Source organism: Mastomys coucha, unplaced genomic scaffold, assembly GCF_008632895.1.
Source record: "Mastomys coucha isolate ucsf_1 unplaced genomic scaffold, UCSF_Mcou_1 pScaffold20, whole genome shotgun sequence".
NCBI lineage: Eukaryota > Metazoa > Chordata > Mammalia > Rodentia > Muridae > Mastomys > Mastomys coucha.
The window spans coordinates 50,087,373-50,106,145 of NW_022196903.1; the positions used below are offsets into that span (position 1 = coordinate 50,087,373).

Consider the following 18,773-nt stretch of genomic DNA (forward strand, 5'->3'; position numbering starts at 1 on the left):
ATCCTCCCATTTACCCACCCATGTACCCAGAAGTCAATGAGTACCTCTTGGCCGCAGGGCCCTCCCTTCTCTGTTGTGGAGGTAGCAGGAAAGGTGGCTGATATGGAGTGTCTAGGAGACCTACCTTTTCACTAACAGGCTACCCCCACCTGGTTTTGTGCCCCCTGGAAGCTACTCTTCCGTTTGTTTGTTTGTTTGTTTGTTTGTTTGTTTGTTTTTTGAGACAGGATTTCTCTGTGTAGCCCTGGCTGTCCTGGAACTCACTCTGTAGACCAGGCTGGCCTCAAACTCAGAAATCCACCTGCCTCTGCCACCCAAATGCTGGGATTAAAGGCATACACCACCACTGCCCAGCTACCCTTTCTTTTTCAGCTCATTTCTCAGTGCTCTCCCTTTATCTACATCAGCCCCACCCCACAAAACTTCCTCTCTCTCCATAGAACCCTCTGACCATTCTAGACCACGCTGAACTCTTCAGTACTCTTAGACTCTACCCTATACCCCAAAGCAAAACATGCCAGCTCCTCAACGAACCATTATACTCCATTCCTTGTCTAACTGGCTCTAACAATTACCTTTCCAGGCCAGCCTCTGTGCTGGGGTATTGGTGAAAGATGTGTGGACAGACAGACATGGCGTCTGCACATAGAGAACTATGGCCTAGCTTCTGATGGGGGAGGTGCTCACTCAGAAAAGGCACTAAAATAAACAAGCTGAGAACCAGTGATAGCATTAGATGTGAAAGTGGAAAGCTTCCAGGAAAGAATAGAATGGTACTGGAGTGAAGGAACCAGCCCCTGTTGGGGCCAGAGTAATGCTGCTTGTGGGAGTCAAGACCAGCTCCAATGGGTGGAAACCCACACAGGAAAATCCAAGTCCTTCAACAATTCTCTTGCAGGACACTCTCACCCATCCTGGGATGGTCTTAAGGTAGCCCACATGGCTGGATTTTGAGACAGCTGCAGTGTACGGGTGAGGCTAGCTCCCCTAAGAAGCTCTCATGGAGAAGTCTTATCTTTCCACACCCCCAACATTGGTGGCTCAGCGCCTCGGACATTTGCATTCATCTGCTTCTCAGGAGCTCAGTGAAGTGGGTACCAGGCCTAGAGAGGACCTAGGTCTGGAAGGTGGAGGTGGGGATCAAGGCAGCCACCATGGGAGAAGAACTTTCCCACCACAGGGGAGATTTTGTCTTGACTCCCACAGTGTGAGCATTTCAGTCTGCATTATCTTGTGACAGGACAGGCCTGGGGAGGCCTATCCCTGCCCAGAGCTCAACAGTGAAGAGTTTGTGTCCACATCATTTCAGGTGCAGTCCCAAGCACTACACAACTCTTCCTCAAGCCACATTCTCTTTAACAGGCAAGCCCCACCACAAGCCATGCTTTACAGATACACAGGTGCAATAGACTGGTTAATCTGCCAAGCCAAAGGCATCAGGGTTGGCTTCAGCAGCATTCTTCTCACAGGCCCTACATGTTGCTTCTACAGGGGTTAAGAAAATGTTGGCAGACAGAAGCTGGCTACTCTTTCACATTCAGCTGCTCCCTTCCCTCCCATTGATGGTCCATCCTCTGGAGACTTTGGGTACTCCGGGACCTGCTGAGGAGGAGTCCAGAGCACTAGCATATATCTGAGCCCTCTACTCCTCACACTGACCCCATGAAGCATGGGACCAGCCAGAGTTCCCTCAGGTTCACACCATAAACTCAAGGGCTACAGTCACTCATCTCAAATGGCCACAGGGACCAGCCCTGCCTGCCAGCATAATCCAAGGCAGAGAAAGTACAAGGCCAGCCTACTGCTTCTGCACCTTCAGTAAGTAGGGCTCCTAAGCCTGTCGGAGGGGAAAGTACTTAATAAGTCCTGTCGCTTGTTCACAAGAGCCTCTTTGTTAGCAGATTCTCACTGTAGGCACAGGCTGAGAGGGAGGCAGGGGACAAAGCAGGAGGCAAGGAAGAAGACCAGATAACAGAATACGTGACTTTGGTTCATCTCTCTGTGGGCTTCACACTTGGTTGGCTCCCACCATCTTTAAGCTGGTTGCTCCGGGCCTTGGAGTCATCTCTAGCCTGCCCTCTCCTGGTTCTGAGCAGGTCATCCCAAGCTTTGTACTTGTCTCTTCCTTGTGTTACTCATTTTGCTGCTCTCTGCACCACACCTACTTCAGGGCCATACCTGTCTGCTCTCCACGGACCCTTCAGGATGGTCCCTGTAGATCGGTCCTCAATAGATGCATCACTACACACAGGGAGCTGGCTAGGACAGGCAAAGAGCTCTGATAGCACACTTCCCCTCCCAACAGCTGTACATACCTGACGTTATATTCAGGACCCCAGATGTGTATACCCAAGGCCCCTGGATGTTGTTACAAGTGTATGTTGCTGGAGCAGGCTGGGGCCTCGGGCATCTACATTAGGAACAGGTATGGCCAAAACCTATGAGTACTTTGGGGAGGCATGTAGAGTAAGGAGTCACCGTTCATGAGTCACAGAGCCCAGCGTCTATGGGTACTTTAGGGAGGCATGTAAAGTAAGGAGTCACTTGTTCATGAGTCACAGAGCCCAGCGTCGGTCAGTCAGACCTTAGTGTCTCATGATGTACATGTCTAGCCTGTGCCCTTTGGGCCTGAGAGCACTTGCAGGGGACAGTGCTCAGCCTGGGGCTTTCTCTAGTGCCACAGGGCTGGTTCTGCATGAAAACAGGATAGATTGAAGGTGTGGAGGGTTAGTAGTTCTGAGGCAACATCCAGGGAAGATAATAGGACAGGCTCCCCCATCTTCAAAGGGACATGTTTAAGACCTTCATACATAGCTAGTCAGGTTGAGACCAAGGCTGTTGGTCCTGGTGGTAACCCTGACTGGGTTTGCTCTCTTGCCTGGCCCTTCTGTAAATCCCCTGCTATGGGTCCTGAGACCACCTCTGGGAACTCCTGGCTGTAAGCATAGGTTCAAATTCCTATGCATTTTTGTGGCCTTAGGCAAATCACTAACCACAGGTTCTGCTTCCTCACCTATCCAACACAGATAACCACAGACTTGCCTTGAAGATGGGTGCAAAATGACAATCCTGGTTATAAAGCCATGTATTAGTTGTAATGAACGAACATCCTTTTTTTTTTTTTTTCCACAATAACCACTAGGCAGTGGTCAGGCTTCTCACAGAATCCAGAAATAAATGACAACTCTCTAGAGAACAGGAGAGGCAGGCAAGACAAGCAGGCAGGGTGGTGAGCAGGAGGCTAGTCCCTGGATCTCAGCTCCACTAATTGTGTCTGTAACCTTGGATTTATCTCTGCAATGGGCAGTATCATTTCTCCTATGTAGCAAATGTGTGAGCATCTGGAAGTGCTAGGAGGTCTAGGAGAGCTCAGCTCGGATCCTGGAGACCCTTGCTGGTATAAGCAGCTGGCTCCAAAGGAAGCGGATGTGCAGTCAGAGAGGGAGGTGTGTATACTTGGGCAGTTGGGAGCTGGACCCCCAAATGCTTCCTCCCTTCTTTATGATTCCCTCACTACCTGGACAACAGTGTTAGGCAGGAGCTCATTCCCAAGCCTTTGGTTCCCATCCAGGCCAGCTTTCCTTGGCTGGGTCCCAGGTTTATCAAAAGCCCGGGTCCTTTACATGAGCTCCTGGCAGCTGGCTGGGAGGTTTTCATTCACATTGAGGGGTGAGTGAGTCACTGCAGCTGCTAGTCCAAGGACAATTCTTCCCTCACTGCTGACAAAGACCAGCCTCTGCCTAAGTGAGTGGAGCCCTGAAGGTGGGTGGAAGACCTTCCTAGTCATCTTCAGCTGATGTCCATCAAGGACACCCCAAAGATGGGATCCAGTGACTCCAACAGTCACAGGAGAGCAAGAGTCAGTGAATGGAAGAGATAGATAGTACTTGTTGCCATGGTAGACAAAGGTAGACCCGACAGGCACCCGCTATGTGCAAGAGGGTTCTATGGCCCTTTAAGAGAGCTGGTACTCATAGAAGCCTAAAATAAATCTTAATATAAATGCCAATTTCTTATGGGGCTCTTTTGTATGTTTTTTAATGTATGATATGTAATGGGTTCTCCCTCCCCCCCCCCCAGAATGCAGCCACTACTTAAACTCCATCTTAATTAAAGCTTGTTGTGCATTAAAGATGTGGTGGCAATTATATCTTAGATGTGAATACACTTGGCAAAGGGCGGGGAGCTGGCCTAGGAACAATTGCTCATTATACCTCATTCTGGAATCTACTGCCAGCCTGAGGGCGGTGGGCGGGGCCCTAGAGGCTGTTCTTGAGGGCAGAAGAACTGAGCTCCGCATTGAACAGAGGCTGGTTCACCTTTCACTTGTACCAGCTTGCCTACCTTCTTGTCTCAGCATTGGACCTGATAAGGGAAATATGACCTGGGAAGGCGCTAGAGCCAACCAGACAGACCATTTCTCCACCTAAGAAAAAATAGCAAAGAAAGTCTGGAGCCTTGTGCAGGCTGCCACTGGCAGAGCCCATAGGAGAACCAGTGGGCAAAGCATAGGCACAGTAGAGAATGGGTGCAGGGTGATGGTGCCTCTGCCTGGGTGGATCTCTTGCTCGGCTCCTAGTGCCCTAGCCCATTAATCTGCAGAAGACATACCAAAAGCACGAGGATGATGGGGCCCTGGTAGATGTAGTCCACTAAGTCACCAGGTTCCTTGCCAAACCAGCACCTGCAAAAGATAGGGCAGCTGAGGTGGACACAGATTCTCAACTCAGAGCTAGGTCTCTTGTATGACCCCTCCTGAGCCCCAGGCTCCAGGGCAGTTCTTGGCAGCACTAACTACTCTAGCAAGGGCCTGCCCTGTCTTTTGTTGTCTAGTGGGGCCAGTCTCCTGTGGCCAGTCTCACGGCTTGTCTGGGGCAGGGGTGGAGTTGGGGCATCCAGGACTGGGCATGCAGCAGGAACAGGAAGCAAGGAAGAGCTGGGCTCTCCTTCACTGGTCTATGGGCTGGCTGTCCCGTGCCACCTGTTGTTTGTAGAACCTGTGCCATGTGCCAGACACTCATGGCACAAAGCTGCAGCTGTGGATGCAGGACCTTCTTCAACCCTGAGCCCAGGTTTTAGCCTTTGAGCTGAGCTTCGAACTGGGGAAGGAACCTACTACCTGGCCAGGTTTACTGACAGCTAGAGATGCTTTGGGACCCAGATGAAAGGTTGGACTAAGTTTCTGGATCTTCCAGCAAAGGTCATCCAGTGCAGGCCAGTCCCAGACAGCCACCTCAGAGGACTCAAAATTTCTGGTGTCTGTTTGAACACCCCTGAGAGAAAGCTTATCACCTACCGGGGCAGCCCTCCACTTCCTGAGCACCTTTTGTCTTTATGAGGTTTTCCTCGTGCTAAGGTCCTTAGATGTGACCTTATTCAAATGCCAATTACCATCTTTTGCCCCTGTGACCCCATGAGAGAATTGCTGTCACCTGGGCTCTCAAAACCCCCAGGCCAGCCTGTCCCACTTACTGCTCATTCTCATAGTAGAGTTTGCCAACTGCCCAGGCTACGATGATAGGGCAGGGTATGCCTGAAAAGAGAGACACATGCTGCAGGGATGGACACATGCACAAACACCCTCTTGTAATGTCAAGGCAAGACATCACAGGAGTCTTCCAACTACAGGCCACCTATGACCTCATGGTGCATGTCCCAGCTCCTGCCCCAACTCTCAGCCATCCTCCCTAAGGTGTGGTGTACTGGACAAGTATCTCTGGGCTGGTCACCTGGGATAGGAGGAAGCCTTTCTGGAATGACTTCTGGAGGGTTTGAGGGCAGAATAGTGGAAGCAGATGCATCCTGAGATGGTGCAGGGGTGGTGGGCAGAGCTGTACTTGGGCATTGGTCAGGACTGCGTGGGGGCAGTGGCTGGGGTTTGCATGGGAGTAGCAAGGCAGGCTGGGCTCCAGTCCGTGGCCTCAAGATGAAGGGGTGGGAGAGCGGATTTTATCAACAGTGTCCCTTTCCCAGGAAGTCCTCCTGCCCAGGGACCCTCACACCATCCAATGAAGAGGAAGAGCCACTTGCGCAGGTGCTCCGTGGAGTACGTCATGACAATGGCCGTGTGCAGGTAGCAGCCCTCCACAAACATCCAGAAGAAGTTGGTGACCACAAAGTAGTTGAAGATGGTGGTGATACAGCGGCACCAGACCTGCATGTGGGGAGGGGTGGGGTGGTGAGAGGCTGCTGGGGCAGCAGAGCAGGTCCCACAGGGAGCCACGGAACCTTGAACTTTGGGACTCATGGACAGGGTTCCAAATGCCAACTCCCAACGGGGTAGCCCAGTCTCCCACCCTCACTTCTGGGTAGCTCCTCTTCTGTGTGCCTCTGACTTTCTCTCCTCCCCAGCCTCTTCAGCCTCTTATGTGGTATAGGGGATGGAACCCAGGGTCTCCCACCTGCTAGGCAAGCACTCTGTCGCTGAGCCTACAGCCCTAGCTTTTAAAAACATTTGAAAATATTTTTAGTTTGTAATAGGGTCTCACTATATTGCCCAGGCTGGCTATGAACTCACTATGTAGCACAGGGTTGCTCAGAACTTATAAAAATCTTTCTCAGTTTCCCAAATAGCTGGGATTACAGGTCTGGATCACCATGTCTGATAGATCTTTTCAGTCTAGAAAGAGACAATGGTTGGCTTTCTGCCAGCTGACTGGGGCTCAACACTGTTTTCAATGTCCATTTGGCTACATAGCTAATCAGACTGGGCTTCATTTAGGGATAGACTTTTCACTTAAAAAGAAAGAAAACAAGCCAGGCATGGTAGCTCACACCTTTAATCCCAGGACTCTGGAGGCAGAGGCAGGCAGATCTCTGATTTTGAGGCCAGCCTGCTACAGAGTGAGTTTCAGGGCAACAAGGGCCACACAGAGAAATCCTTTCTCAAAAACAAAACAAAACAAAACAAAAAAACAAAAAACAAAAACAAAAAAAAAACAAAAACAAAAAAACCAAACAGGGTAGGGCAGCTGAGGTGTTGGGGTAGGAGGGGTTCCTGCTGGCTCATAGCAGGAGGCTCTTGCTAATTTTGAGGCCTCTACAAACCCAGACACTTTTCTAAACCCCAAGGTAGCCATCTTGTCCATTGGTGAGAGGAAAAGAAGACATGAACAGAGGCTGTGCTCAGGACCGCTGTTGTGTGACCTATCAGCAGAGCTGGACCTCTCTCCATTGACTGCTCTGAGCGAGGAGACACTCCCAAGAATATTGCATGAATATAAGAAGGAAAGGCACTGTCCCAGAGTCATGGGCTTCCATATCTGTGGCTTTCTCCCAGGGTTCTCTTATGGTCAATGTTAGCATGTGGGGAATGTGGAGAAAACAGTGGGCTGGGTAAGGGGAGTCCTGGGGACCCTACTTCCTCCCTGTGTGACTTAGCCATCTGGCCCCTGGGTACTGCTCCTAGGCTGAGCTGCTCACTGCCCCAGCCCTGGTCCTTTGCTCTAAAGAGTCTTGGTGGGTGGGAGGCTATGAACCCGAATACTAAAGCTGCCTTTTTTCCAGGTGAAGTGCAGTCTCATTAGTGCCAGGTTGAGTTAAGGATCAAACTAGACCAAGCGTGTGTGTGTGTGTGTGTGTGTGTGTGTGTGTGTGTGTGTGTGTGTGTGTTGAGGGCCAGGCCAGCCAAAGACAATGCACTGAGACCTCTATGAGGTATGCCAGAGAGTAGAGTTGGCCCTCTTCCAGATTCAGTCTTACAGCGACTTGGACATTCAGCAGTTAACAGTTGACAAAAATCCAGGGTGCACACCTAATATCTGGGGCCACAGAGTGGACGTGCTACACCAACAATGTAACTTTTACCCCTCCGAGCTTCACTTTCCATGTCTGTGAAAGGGAAGTTAATCTCTTTAGTCCTCCATTGAAGACTGACTAAGCAAGAAAACCCTTGATAGAGGCTAATACCAGCTCCTTTCCTCTAAGGTACCTGGATTTGTAAGATGGACAGGGGGCATGCGGCAGAGGGAGGGGGGCATGTGGCAGGGCATGCGGTGATAGCTTTAGCTGGGAGCAACCCCCCCAAGGCCTGCCCCAGGGTGGGCTACTACATGAGATAGGCTAGGAACCAACAGGCAGCCAGACAGGCACCCCCTCCCCACAGTCTGAGGCTCCCGGAAGTGACCTCATTGCCCTCGTGCACTTCGTGGTCGATGAGTTGCAGCAGGAACCACGTGATGTTTCTCAGGATGAAGGTGGTGATGAGGTTCCAGTGGATCACATTCCGCAGGCAGCGGATACTTCTGTGGAGGTCCAGGTCAGAGTCAGCCAGGTTCATCTGGGGCTTGGGCTGGGGGCCAGCAGGATAAAAACCAGCCGGGAAAGACACTGCCTGGGATGAGGGTAGGACTGAACCAGAACCCAAGGCCCCCCTTGGTGGTCCCAGCTGAGCTTGCTCTCCACCCTTCAGGCAGCCTGGTGGTCATGACCCTGTGACCTGGATTAAACCTGCTTCTGACCACTGTTGCCAGGCCCCAGAATGGAAGAGACAATGTCTGGGAAAGACGAAGACAAGGAGAAAGCAGGGTGGAGGTGGACTCACCGCAGCACTAGGAAAAGCAGGAAAGCGGCCACCAGAGCCACCACGGAAACACAGTGGCCCAGGTAGTTGACAATGAGGGCGATTCGGTAATGCAGGTCATACTTCCTCTGCTGGACAGACAGACAGGCATGGGAAGACAGAGGCATGGCTATGTGAGAGTAAGGCTGGTACTCCAGCCGTTTCTGCCCTGACCTTGGGATAAAAAAATAGCTCTAAATATCCCCAGGCTTTTAGATCTTCCCGCTGGTGGCTCTATTATTATAAATGGCTGAAGCCCGGAGGCACAGACTGTTGGGCACAGCTACTTGAGATTAGGAGGACCTACCTGGACAACTTAATGGCTTTAAATAAGTAAATACATACATACAAACATACATACATATATACATACATACATACATACATACATACATACACAAATAAATAGGGCTAGGGTTGAAGATTATTGATAGATAGCTTGTCTAGCATGTGTGGCCCTGGGTTTAATCCTCAATAACACACACACACACACACATACACACACACACTCACAGAAACTGTAGCCAGGCCTCCCAGCATACATTTTAGGGGTACATTTGGACGAGAGCTATTGAACGAGAGATACCCTAGGGCTGTAGATGCAGATTCAAAACTTGGTCCTTCATAGTGCCATGTCTGGGTTTTGCCTCTGCTCAGACCTCTGCTGGCAGAGTAACTGAGGGTGAGATGACCCTTAGCTATGACATGTGTACTATGGGACCAACCTTCCCTCCTGCCTTTGAAGCAGTGACCCATGGGAGGCCAGGAGGGGTAGGTTGGGACTGGTCCCTGAGCATAGCAATGAGGATGTGCACTACAGAACACAGGAATAATACTCAAGTGGAATACAAGACAGTCCACCTTGTCCCACTGCCAGGAGAGCCATGAGAACATAGAGGAAGGCCAGAGGGTTGTTGAGAGCAAGCTTCTCTCTAGCCAGGCTGTATAGCTCTCCTTATGCTCCCCTCGAGGCCTCTCTGTGGAACACCTGGGCTCATATTCTGTGGCTCCACTTCTCGGGGGTGGCCTATGTTCTGTCCTCTACACTTGGACTTCATTTGAGGAAGGGCTCCGGACGACCTGAGAGCTTCCTTGGTGAATAAATGGAGGTATGGGGTTGGGTCATATCATTTTGGGTCAGCAATGAAGCCAAGATTATTGGAGGTGGACCTCAAGGGACAGTGCCTAGCATATATGAGGCCCTGGGTTGGATCACAGTACTAAACCCAATGGCAAAGGGAGGCGAGTTCTTTGGCAGTACTGAATCCATTTCCAGAGCAAGAGCCAGTGCAGGGTGGCAAGACCCAGGCAGGTCCAGCTTCCTGCTGGGATGGTCTTGGTGAGGCTGTACTTGTTTCTCCATGGAATGGTAGAAGCAAAATGCCAGCTGGGGAAAGTAAGGTCCCATAGAAGGGAAAAGAACGTGCTCGCAGAGCCCTTTAGGGAGCACCAACTACAAGGTGCCCAGACTCTGCTGCTCCCCACCAGCCCCAACTCACTTGGAGGGAGACTCTCTGGAGGGTAGGAGATGGGTCTGGGTGTCACCAAGGCTGGCTCCATTGCCCATGAGGTCTTTTGTGCTCAGCCTGAGACCTAATGCTGTGAGAACCTGAGTGAGGGAGGCAGGGCACTCACCTTGTCATCCAAAATGGGTTCGCAGTGTGAGTAGTTGACCCTTGAGGCCCAGGTCCCGTTCTCTAGACACTCTCTGTAGGCATTCCCTGGAGAAGACGCCAACCACTGAGAGTCAGGCTGCGCTCCCTCCTCACAAGCCCTCCCTGGCTCCCTGGTACCCGCAGGATAAGGTCCACCCTCTTTAGTTCCCCAGGACCTGAAAACACAATGCATATCTGAAAGCTAATATGAGTCATTTATATGAAAATTACACATAGGGCTTTATCTTACACGGTGGCTGAAAGGCATGCTAAAACCCATTTCAGACACACTCTCTGACTAGCTCTTTGTGCGGCTTCTTTCCTTTATTCCTCAGCTACAAAACTGGACCCAATTGTGAGTCCTGGGTTATGGCTGAAGATTGGCTGCTTTTAGCACAACAAACAATTTCTGTTCCTTCTCCGATCATTTTCTGTGCGTGCTTCATACTCTTCTCCGACAGCAGCGTTTGCATTTCCACAATAGCCACCACTTACGTGGCATGTGCTTGCCCGCCCAGGCGCTCTTCTCGCTGAGTCTAATAGACAAGACACGCTTGCTGTTCAGTCTTTGTTCTGATCCCTTTTCAATGGAGGAGGAGACTGAGGCACAGGGAGAATCGAGGTTACCGAGATGGCAAGGTTTCACTCTGCATTTTGTGTTCTTGACCTCTAGGCCACCTGGCTGTGGCAACATGGAAGTTTGGGGATGCAGGGTTGTGCTGCTGCCTGGGAGTTCTGATTGCCTGCCAGGCCACTACATATTATATGTGTGTGGGGAACCCATACCCACACCAAAGCCTAATGTGGTGCCCGACAGGACATTATGGAGCAGCTGTGTCCTGTGAGCAGAAGCTGAGGCTTCGGCCAGGGCAAAGCATGAAGGCCCAAAATATTCAGACTCAGCTTTCAACCTGAGATCTGACCCTGGAGGTCTAGATTCAAAGCTGCTCTCTCCGTAATTCTCCCAACACCCTCCAGGCAGGATGGGTGCCTTCTTCCCTAGATCCCCAAAGCCTTTCACCAGTCTCTGCTCTGCATCACTGTTAGCAGAGGGCTCAACTCCCCTTTGATTACAATTCTGATTGGTCCATTGTTTGGGGGTGATTTGTACCAGGGCTCTACTTACTGGCTAATGGGCATATGTTTGTGGGTTTTCTTTTTTGGCTCATGTTAAATATACAATATAAAGCTAATTAAAATAAATAGCTTGGAGCACAGAGTCATAGGGCTGAGGGGGAAACTTTAGATTGTTTTATCGGAAGCAGTGAGTTCTGAAAAAAAATTAAGTTACTTAGAAACTCACATCCGTTGAGCTGACAGTGAGCTCAAAGAGAAGAGATTATTAAGGAGTACTTGTCAAAGAGCAGAAAACAACGGGGGAGATTTTATTAGCTCAATTATTCTTTAATCTAGTGCTCTGAATGCATAGAGTTCTCAAATTCAGAGTTTGAAAAACTTTGCCTCTAGTGCCTTCAGCATGAAGCCCAACTCTACCAGCAGTGCCTCACCATGATAACCCTCAACCAGAGACTCCAGCACCCCTCCAGGGCTCAGTCCCCATCAGAAAGAGATGAGAGATGGCTCAGTGGTTATGAGCACAGGCTGCTCTTGCAGAGGACAGGAGTCTCTATGCTTAATACCCATACCCATATGATGGCCCACAACCATTCCTAAGTCCAGTACCAGGGGGATCCAATACCTACTCTGACCTCTTTGGGGACCAAGAATATTCATGGTGTACAGACATACAGACAGGCAAAATACTCATAAGAAAATAAAATCTTTTCAAGGGAAACAGACCATGTCCTCTGCAGCAAAAGCCAGACTCCTAAGACCCTTCTGTTTCTTTATCCAGTGACATTTCTTACCTGGCATGTTGAGGGGGTACCCCCCTCACTGTTGGTAAGGAAGGTGGTCCTGGCCATGATTAAATGCCATGCATACTTTAAAAAAATCAACAGTAAGTGTCTCTTCATTGCTCTCGAGAATGAAATCCAACTCTCTAGGCATAATACCAAGATTTCTTTACCCCGGACCCCATGTTTGCCTGGCACCCCAATCACAGCCGGCACTTGCTCTAATGGGCCTAGCACATGCCCGCATCATTGGTGCTTCAGCCCCTCTGCCCCTTCCGACACTCTGCCCTCCAACAGACTGGTTCATCCTCAACCTAGCGCCATGCCATCTCCTCCACAGAGCCTGCTCAGCACTGTAGAACTGAAGCCATCGTTCTTTTTCCTCTGAGTACCTCTTCTAGAGAGTCTCACTTCTCAGAACACAGCACTTCACCTTTTATTGCCCCTAGACTCCATTAACACATACATTTTTGTATTATTGTGTGCACGCATGTGCTTGTGTGCGCATGAGTGCTTGGATCCAGTTTTAGAGAGCAAAATTTAGTTTGACCACAGCTATAATGTTTGCCATTCTACTTTGTGCTAATATATCTGTTTGTTTCATACATAAATGCTAGTCATGACCCACAAAAATCAATTTCATGGCCCGTTATTGTCACACAATCTGTGGTTTGAAGAAACAAAAATCTACTTTAGAACATTTGCAAAGATTCAGGGTGGGCTCTGTCACTTTGCATCTAGTGCTTTCCTTTGCTACTGGACTTAAGCTCCCTGGTGACAGATGAGTAGGCAGGGTTTGTACTGGGGCCCCTGTGTGCCCCTCGGGAGCAGGACTTTGAGGGCATGCAGATGACATCAAACTGACTTAGATTTGTTAAACCTCCAAAATCATTGTCTGAGATGTGGGATGTGGGAGTGAAGAGGACTTCCCTCTGGGGCCTGATGCTATCTGGGGATGAGTTTCTGGCTATCAACATTGGGTAGCAGAAGACTGGAAGACAGATGTGCCTGTTCTTTGAGGGAGCTGTCTGTTACAACTAATGAGGGCACCAAGCCCTCAGGCACAGCCTTGGACAAGAGAGTGGAGGAGCCCTGCTCCCTCCTCCCCTTAAACCACAGGAGGATGGGCACATACAGTCTGAGTTCAGATGTCCAGGCCAAAACTGTGGAGCTAGATATAGTGCAGTGGGCACCTGTTACCACAGCAACACAGGTGCACCTGCTGAGAATCAATGTTGATGGTGTGCAGTGTGGCCTTCCAGGGACATTAGGGTCTGGATGCTACAGGTGGGCATCCCCATAGTGGCACTGGACTATTAAGCAACAGACTCTCCCCATTGTAGGTGCCAAAGCTTTGCTGATAGTTTCTCATTCAGAGGCCTCACCTGAGGTGGCTTAGAAGCCTGACTGGGAGATGGGAGCCTATCATCTATTTCTAATTTGTCTCTTGGTGGCAAGGTGATCATGACCAAGTCTTTTCCCTTTTGCTTTGATTTCCTCTCTCAGAAAAAAAGTCATTCCCACTGCTTCCCAATGATACCGTTGTGGTCTTCAGTAGGTTCTCTATCTACTAAGTGGGCCTTTCCATTTTGCTGAATGCTAAACATGAAACCATACTGATGGTTCCAAGCATCCCTACTTCTAAACACTCTCTCTATTATTACTTTTATCTCTCATATATCCTCACTTATAAGATAGGGACCATGTAAAGGAGACTGAGTGAGGGAGGTTGTGTTAGGAGGAAGAGAGATGTTGTCACTGGGTATTTGGAAAGACTTATAAGGAGAGCAGGTGATGGTAGGAAGAAAGAGGCTAGATGTGACATTTACCGAAATCACCGAGTAGGCTTGGACCATTCAGCACCACGGACAGCAAAAATTAAAGCCTTTCACCATCTCTGTAAGGTGGGAAGACCTTGGAGAGCTCCTGGCCACTTAGGTCAGTCCAGTTCCTCTAACAGTTTGCACAGCTTCTGTTTGTCACCCCAAGGGTCCAGCTGTTTACTTTTACCTGGTCCATGCTGGGCTAGGATTGTTCTCTTGCTGATACCTATTTTAAAAGGGCCTTCTTTTTCACCCAGCCCACAGGCCACCTACAGTGAGAGCCTTTATCTCCAGTCAGAGACCTCCTAAAGCCAGGCCTGCATTTCCCTCTCATCTGGCCCCTTTCTTAAGTGCTGCACAGAGCTGAACACACCGGGATGGACCAAGGATGCTGATGTTGCCTAGGTTACTGGGGAACTCAAAGCATGAAAGAGTGAGTGCAAGCCAAAAGGAGAGTTGGCAACCTTGGATGACTGAATCCTAACACACATACAGGAGGCAACTAAATCTCTCACACATCCGATGGCAGGCCAACCCTACTGCTGAAACTTCAGTCGCTAAAGTCCAAGCCCCTGTCCTGGGGGACGTCAGTCTCAAGTGGCAAGCCCTGTAGAAGCATCTTCTACTTTCCAGACACAGTCTTTGCTGCTCTGAAGGAAGCACACTAGAAACAGAGTCAGTGGCACCTCTTGAGAATGTAAGAGGGGAAAGAAACTTCTCCCTCTTTTGGTCTATCTGGGACCAAAGAGGGAAAGAAAGTTCCCCAGAGCTGAACCCCACACCCTCGGGGAACACATCCTCCTGAGATGCCATAAGACCAGTTTATCTAAAAGGGACTTTCCCTACTGCACCCAAGCTCCCTGCAACCAACTGTGCCATCTCTGCAGGGTGTGAGACTCCTAGTGACCACATTCCAAGAAGAAAATGCCTTAGGGACCACATAGCCCACCCCAATTTCTCTGTCGCCTGAAGCCCAGCCACTCCAGGTAAAACCATTTCTTTACTGAAAGATTTGGCCTTGACTGACTCATTTTCTTGCCCGATAAGAAAGTCTATCCACTTTCTCCCAGCCTAGCCTCCACAGCCTGCTCTGGGCAATGGTGATGTATGGTGTGGCTAACTGCTGAAGAGACCACTAGGGAGGCATAGCCAGAGCCGGGTGGTTGGGACTTCATCATGGCGCCAACAGAAAGTTCCCCTAGGCTTCCAAACGAGGTATGCCTCCCTGTGAAAGTGGTCTGACCATCCCAATGCTGCTACAGCACAGGCTGGACTGGATCTTGGACCCCTCGCACATCTCTCTTGGTCTTATCACGGCCTTTAGGAAGTAGACTGGGAAGCTGGGATGTTCACACTTGTCCACACTCATTCTAGGTCAGAAAGGTTGTTAGACTGAATATCTGGGTATCTGCCATCGCCTAAGTCAGACACTGGGTTGGAAAGGGCCTCATTGGAGTCATTTGCCTATAATACTTTGGGCCAGAGAATGCCCACCCCATTGCTGTTATGCTGTGTGAATACTACTCTCTGCATTTTAACTGTCTACACTGAACCTAAAGCTTCTTAGTTCCAAGAGTCTTTTTACTTATTATGTTCTACCATCCCATACTGAGCAAAGTGGGGTCAGCCACCTATACTGACAGGAGACAATGGAGAAACTAAGTTATGGAGACACTGAACAATTTAACGGTGGTCACACTAGGTCCATGAAAGAGGGAAGGGATGAGTGGGATCCACTTCACTGTGGACATCACTGCTTCACCAGGAGAGGAACCTATGGTAGAGCCCCCACATGGTTCCCTAGCCTCTGCTCTGCATTTCAGCCTTCCCTAACAATGCCTAGGGCCTGTGTTCCATACTGTTGGTCTGCCATGATGTTAGCCTGAGAAGGGACTAAAAGGCAGCAAGCTGGGGACCCTGAAGCACAGGCTATTCTGGAACCACGAAACAAAAGGGAAAAGGGATCTTCTTAAAGCACAGAAATGGAGGTCCAATGTAGGGGATACTCTTGCCAGAGGAAAGACAAGTAGCCATGATGAGAAGAATTAGGCCTGGTTCTCAACCCAAGGCTCTTCTTGCAAAGTAATGGCTGAGGTGGACCCATGGCTGCAAGGACCTGCCCCACTCCCTAACAACAGGGCAGTCTTTTGAAGGCCTGCCCCACCCTCTAACAACAGGGCAGTCTTTTGAAGGCCTGCCTCCTCCTAGCAGCTTTTGGACATCAGACATACTCAGGTAGGATGGACAATCTGCTTCCTTCCAAGACAACATGCAGAGAGACCATGCCATCCCAAAATGACAATCTCCACGGTGTGAGGTGTCCCCTTCATGCCTAAAACAGGGATACACCTCCTTCCAGGCTCCAGATCGCTGCCTGCTCCCCTCTCCAGATCGCTGCCTGCTCCTCGATGACCATTCCCTGTAGAACACAGGGAGACAAAAGCTCTGTTCCTTCTCCACTTTGACATGGCTTCATGAAGTCAGTGTCTTCTCTTTACACAGATAAGATAACTAAGAACGCAGTATCTACAATAGCAAGGAAATGAAGCCAGCCTCAGCGCAGCGAAGAATGGATGGATCTGGAAAGTACTACATTAAATAAGGCGACCCAGCCTCAGCGAAAAATGGATGGATCTGGAAAGTACTACATTAAATTAGTTGACCCAGCCTCAGCGAAGAATGGATGGATCTGGAAAATACTACATTAAATTAGGTGACCCAGCCTCGGAAAGATAAAAATGTCACACTTGATCCTTTTTACTGTTTGTGTGGATGTAAATAAGAGAATATGAGAGATGGCACAGACTATAAAATGATATAGGAGATCAGGAAAAGGAGATGTTGAGGAAGGTGTGTGAGCTGGGGTGGCCAAGGAAGGATGGATATGACACGGAATTGGGAAGGAGTTGCTGGGGTAAGAGAGAGGACAGGGAGAAGGAGAAACAAAAACAACAGAACCTAATTATTTATATCCTCAAAAGGACAACAACAAAAGCCTAATAGCATGTGCTAATGAAAACATACTGGGGCAGGAAGACAGCTCAAAGTGTAAAGACACTCGCCCCGGCAGCCTGGCAACCTGATTTGATCTCTGGAATCCACGTAAGGAATGGATTGTATCAAGTTGTCTCCTGATCTCCACATGTATGCTGTGATGTATGCCCCCACCTTCCACATCATGCACACAAAATAATGAAATTATGAAAGTCAATAAAATGAAAAAAGGAAAGAGAACTAAGGCAAAAAAGAAAAAATCAGGAGGCAGCCGGTCTCCAGGGAACCCTAGCCCTACACTGAGGCTGCCTCCTACATCTCAACTGGCTCCTTGTATCCCTTGCTTCCACAGGTACTATGTAAGTGTCACCTTTCTGTTTGTGGGGCATGGTTGAAGGTGGTCAGCAGGGCCCAAGTGACTAAGCTTGAGCACAGCTAGGAATGGGCCCTTTGGGGTGCTGGAAGGTGGGTGTCCACCCTTAGGGCTCCGGACTTCTGCAGTGGCTGGTGGCAGTCAGAGAGAAGACAAGGAATGGAGCTGAAGAGAGGAGCAGGACAGGTCAAGGTTCCCAGTGACCTTGGACAAAGATTCAGATGGCACTTGCTGAAAACCAAGCAGCATCCTTCCAGAATTCCTTGTCCCACATCAAAGGGCTATGGACAGTCAGTCAGCATCTTTGGGTCCTGCAAGAATGAAGGCCATCAGCACCTCCATGGTCCCCCTCTTTCCTGCTCACATACCCTCTATCTATATCACACATCACTGCCTCAATTCTTCCAGCTCCAGTGACATACTTCCTCCAGGAAGCCTTCCCAACTTACTCGTCATCCTCCCATTGGCTGTGGCAGCCATCACTGCCATTTCACCTCAGGACAGACTTCCCTGTTTTCTGGGCTCCTTCCACACAAAGTGAATGTTAGAGATGTTAGAGAGTGGATGTTAGAGAGTGGCTGGTCTTTTCCTACCTGAAGTGACGGGGCAAGGTAGCTGGAGGCACATGGACAGTTCTAAGTACTGCTGGCCAGAGAGTCTCCACACCGGCTCGCTCTCCCTTCCTTCATCATTACGTTTCCACACCTCATGTGATAGGGGAACCTGAGAAAGCATTCCCTCTCTCTCAGGAGGAAAACAGTCCTCACACATAGGGAACTTCCTGCTTGTAGAAAATAAAAGTCTGGGGGTGACCATGTGTCCCTAAAGACAGAGGCAGTCCAGTTCCTAGTTCTGCAGTTTCTAACTCCTTGCCCCAGAGGCTCTGGTCTGTCTTGTACCCTCAGACCTGCAGCCTCAACAAATGTCACATATTTTCTGTTGAGGCCCCCCAGGAAGTCTGCTAAGCATGGCCCAGAGCCTGCTACATCCTTTATCCCAATCTCTGACTTTTTGTGCAAGTTTGGTTTATAAGCCATCTAGGGCTCCTGAAGCCAAGGGCTTTGAAACTTTTCTTGACACCTCTGTCCCGTGATGCTGAAGAGGGGACTCCTGTCCAAGGGCACAACCTGGTGGGAGGTTTCTCTATCTGGGGTCTGCTTAGGTTGTGTTTCCATTTTAGAATGGGGTTCTGGGAAGTGAGGCTTCAGTATTTTCCTTAGGTTTAGTTAAAGCAGACATCCCCCCTCTCCCTGCCTCACAAATGCCCATTGTTCCCTCTTGACAGGGACAGGAGGACAAAGTGGGGACCAGTGCTCTTGGAAGAAGATGGGCTACATCCTGGGGAAGCAGAGGGACCTCAGAGGAAGCCACAGAACCATGGCAGAGAAGGAAGGAGTGGCCTGGACAGGGAGAGCAGGAAGATTCAGGTGATCTGTGGACAGAGAGATGAGGGGTTGAGAGGCATTAATAAGAAATGAGGAGGAGGGAGGGTTGGAAAGAGAAAGCAAGGAG

At 49.7% G+C, this 18,773-nt stretch overlaps 1 protein-coding gene and 1 long non-coding RNA gene across 9 annotated transcripts in view; one reads left to right on the forward strand and one right to left on the reverse strand.

The window, feature by feature from the left end:
• Positions 1–18,773, reverse strand: part of Crhr2 (corticotropin releasing hormone receptor 2) — a 44,772-nt gene that overhangs the window by 4,921 nt on the left and 21,078 nt on the right. For 3 of the 8 annotated variants that reach the window (XM_031381983.1, XM_031381985.1, XM_031381987.1), the window contains 6 exons: positions 10,196–10,281; positions 8,543–8,652; positions 8,126–8,243; positions 6,001–6,154; positions 5,473–5,533; positions 4,612–4,684 (listed from right to left, as the gene is read on the reverse strand). In XM_031381983.1, coding sequence (XP_031237843.1) covers positions 4,612–4,684; positions 5,473–5,533; positions 6,001–6,154; positions 8,126–8,243; positions 8,543–8,652; positions 10,196–10,281 — 602 coding nt within the window. Of the gene's footprint in view, positions 1–4,611; positions 4,685–5,472; positions 5,534–6,000; positions 6,155–6,776; positions 6,793–7,753; positions 7,831–7,930; positions 8,097–8,125; positions 8,244–8,542; positions 8,691–10,195; positions 10,282–18,773 lie in introns of those variants that run through there. The other 5 variants (XM_031381984.1, XM_031381986.1, XM_031381989.1 and 2 more) reach the window with 4 other exon arrangements.
• On the forward strand, positions 5,623–7,245 carry LOC116098957. The gene is made up of 3 exons (XR_004122019.1): positions 5,623–5,692; positions 5,974–6,073; positions 7,072–7,245. It is a non-coding gene; the product is annotated as an uncharacterized LOC116098957 (long non-coding RNA).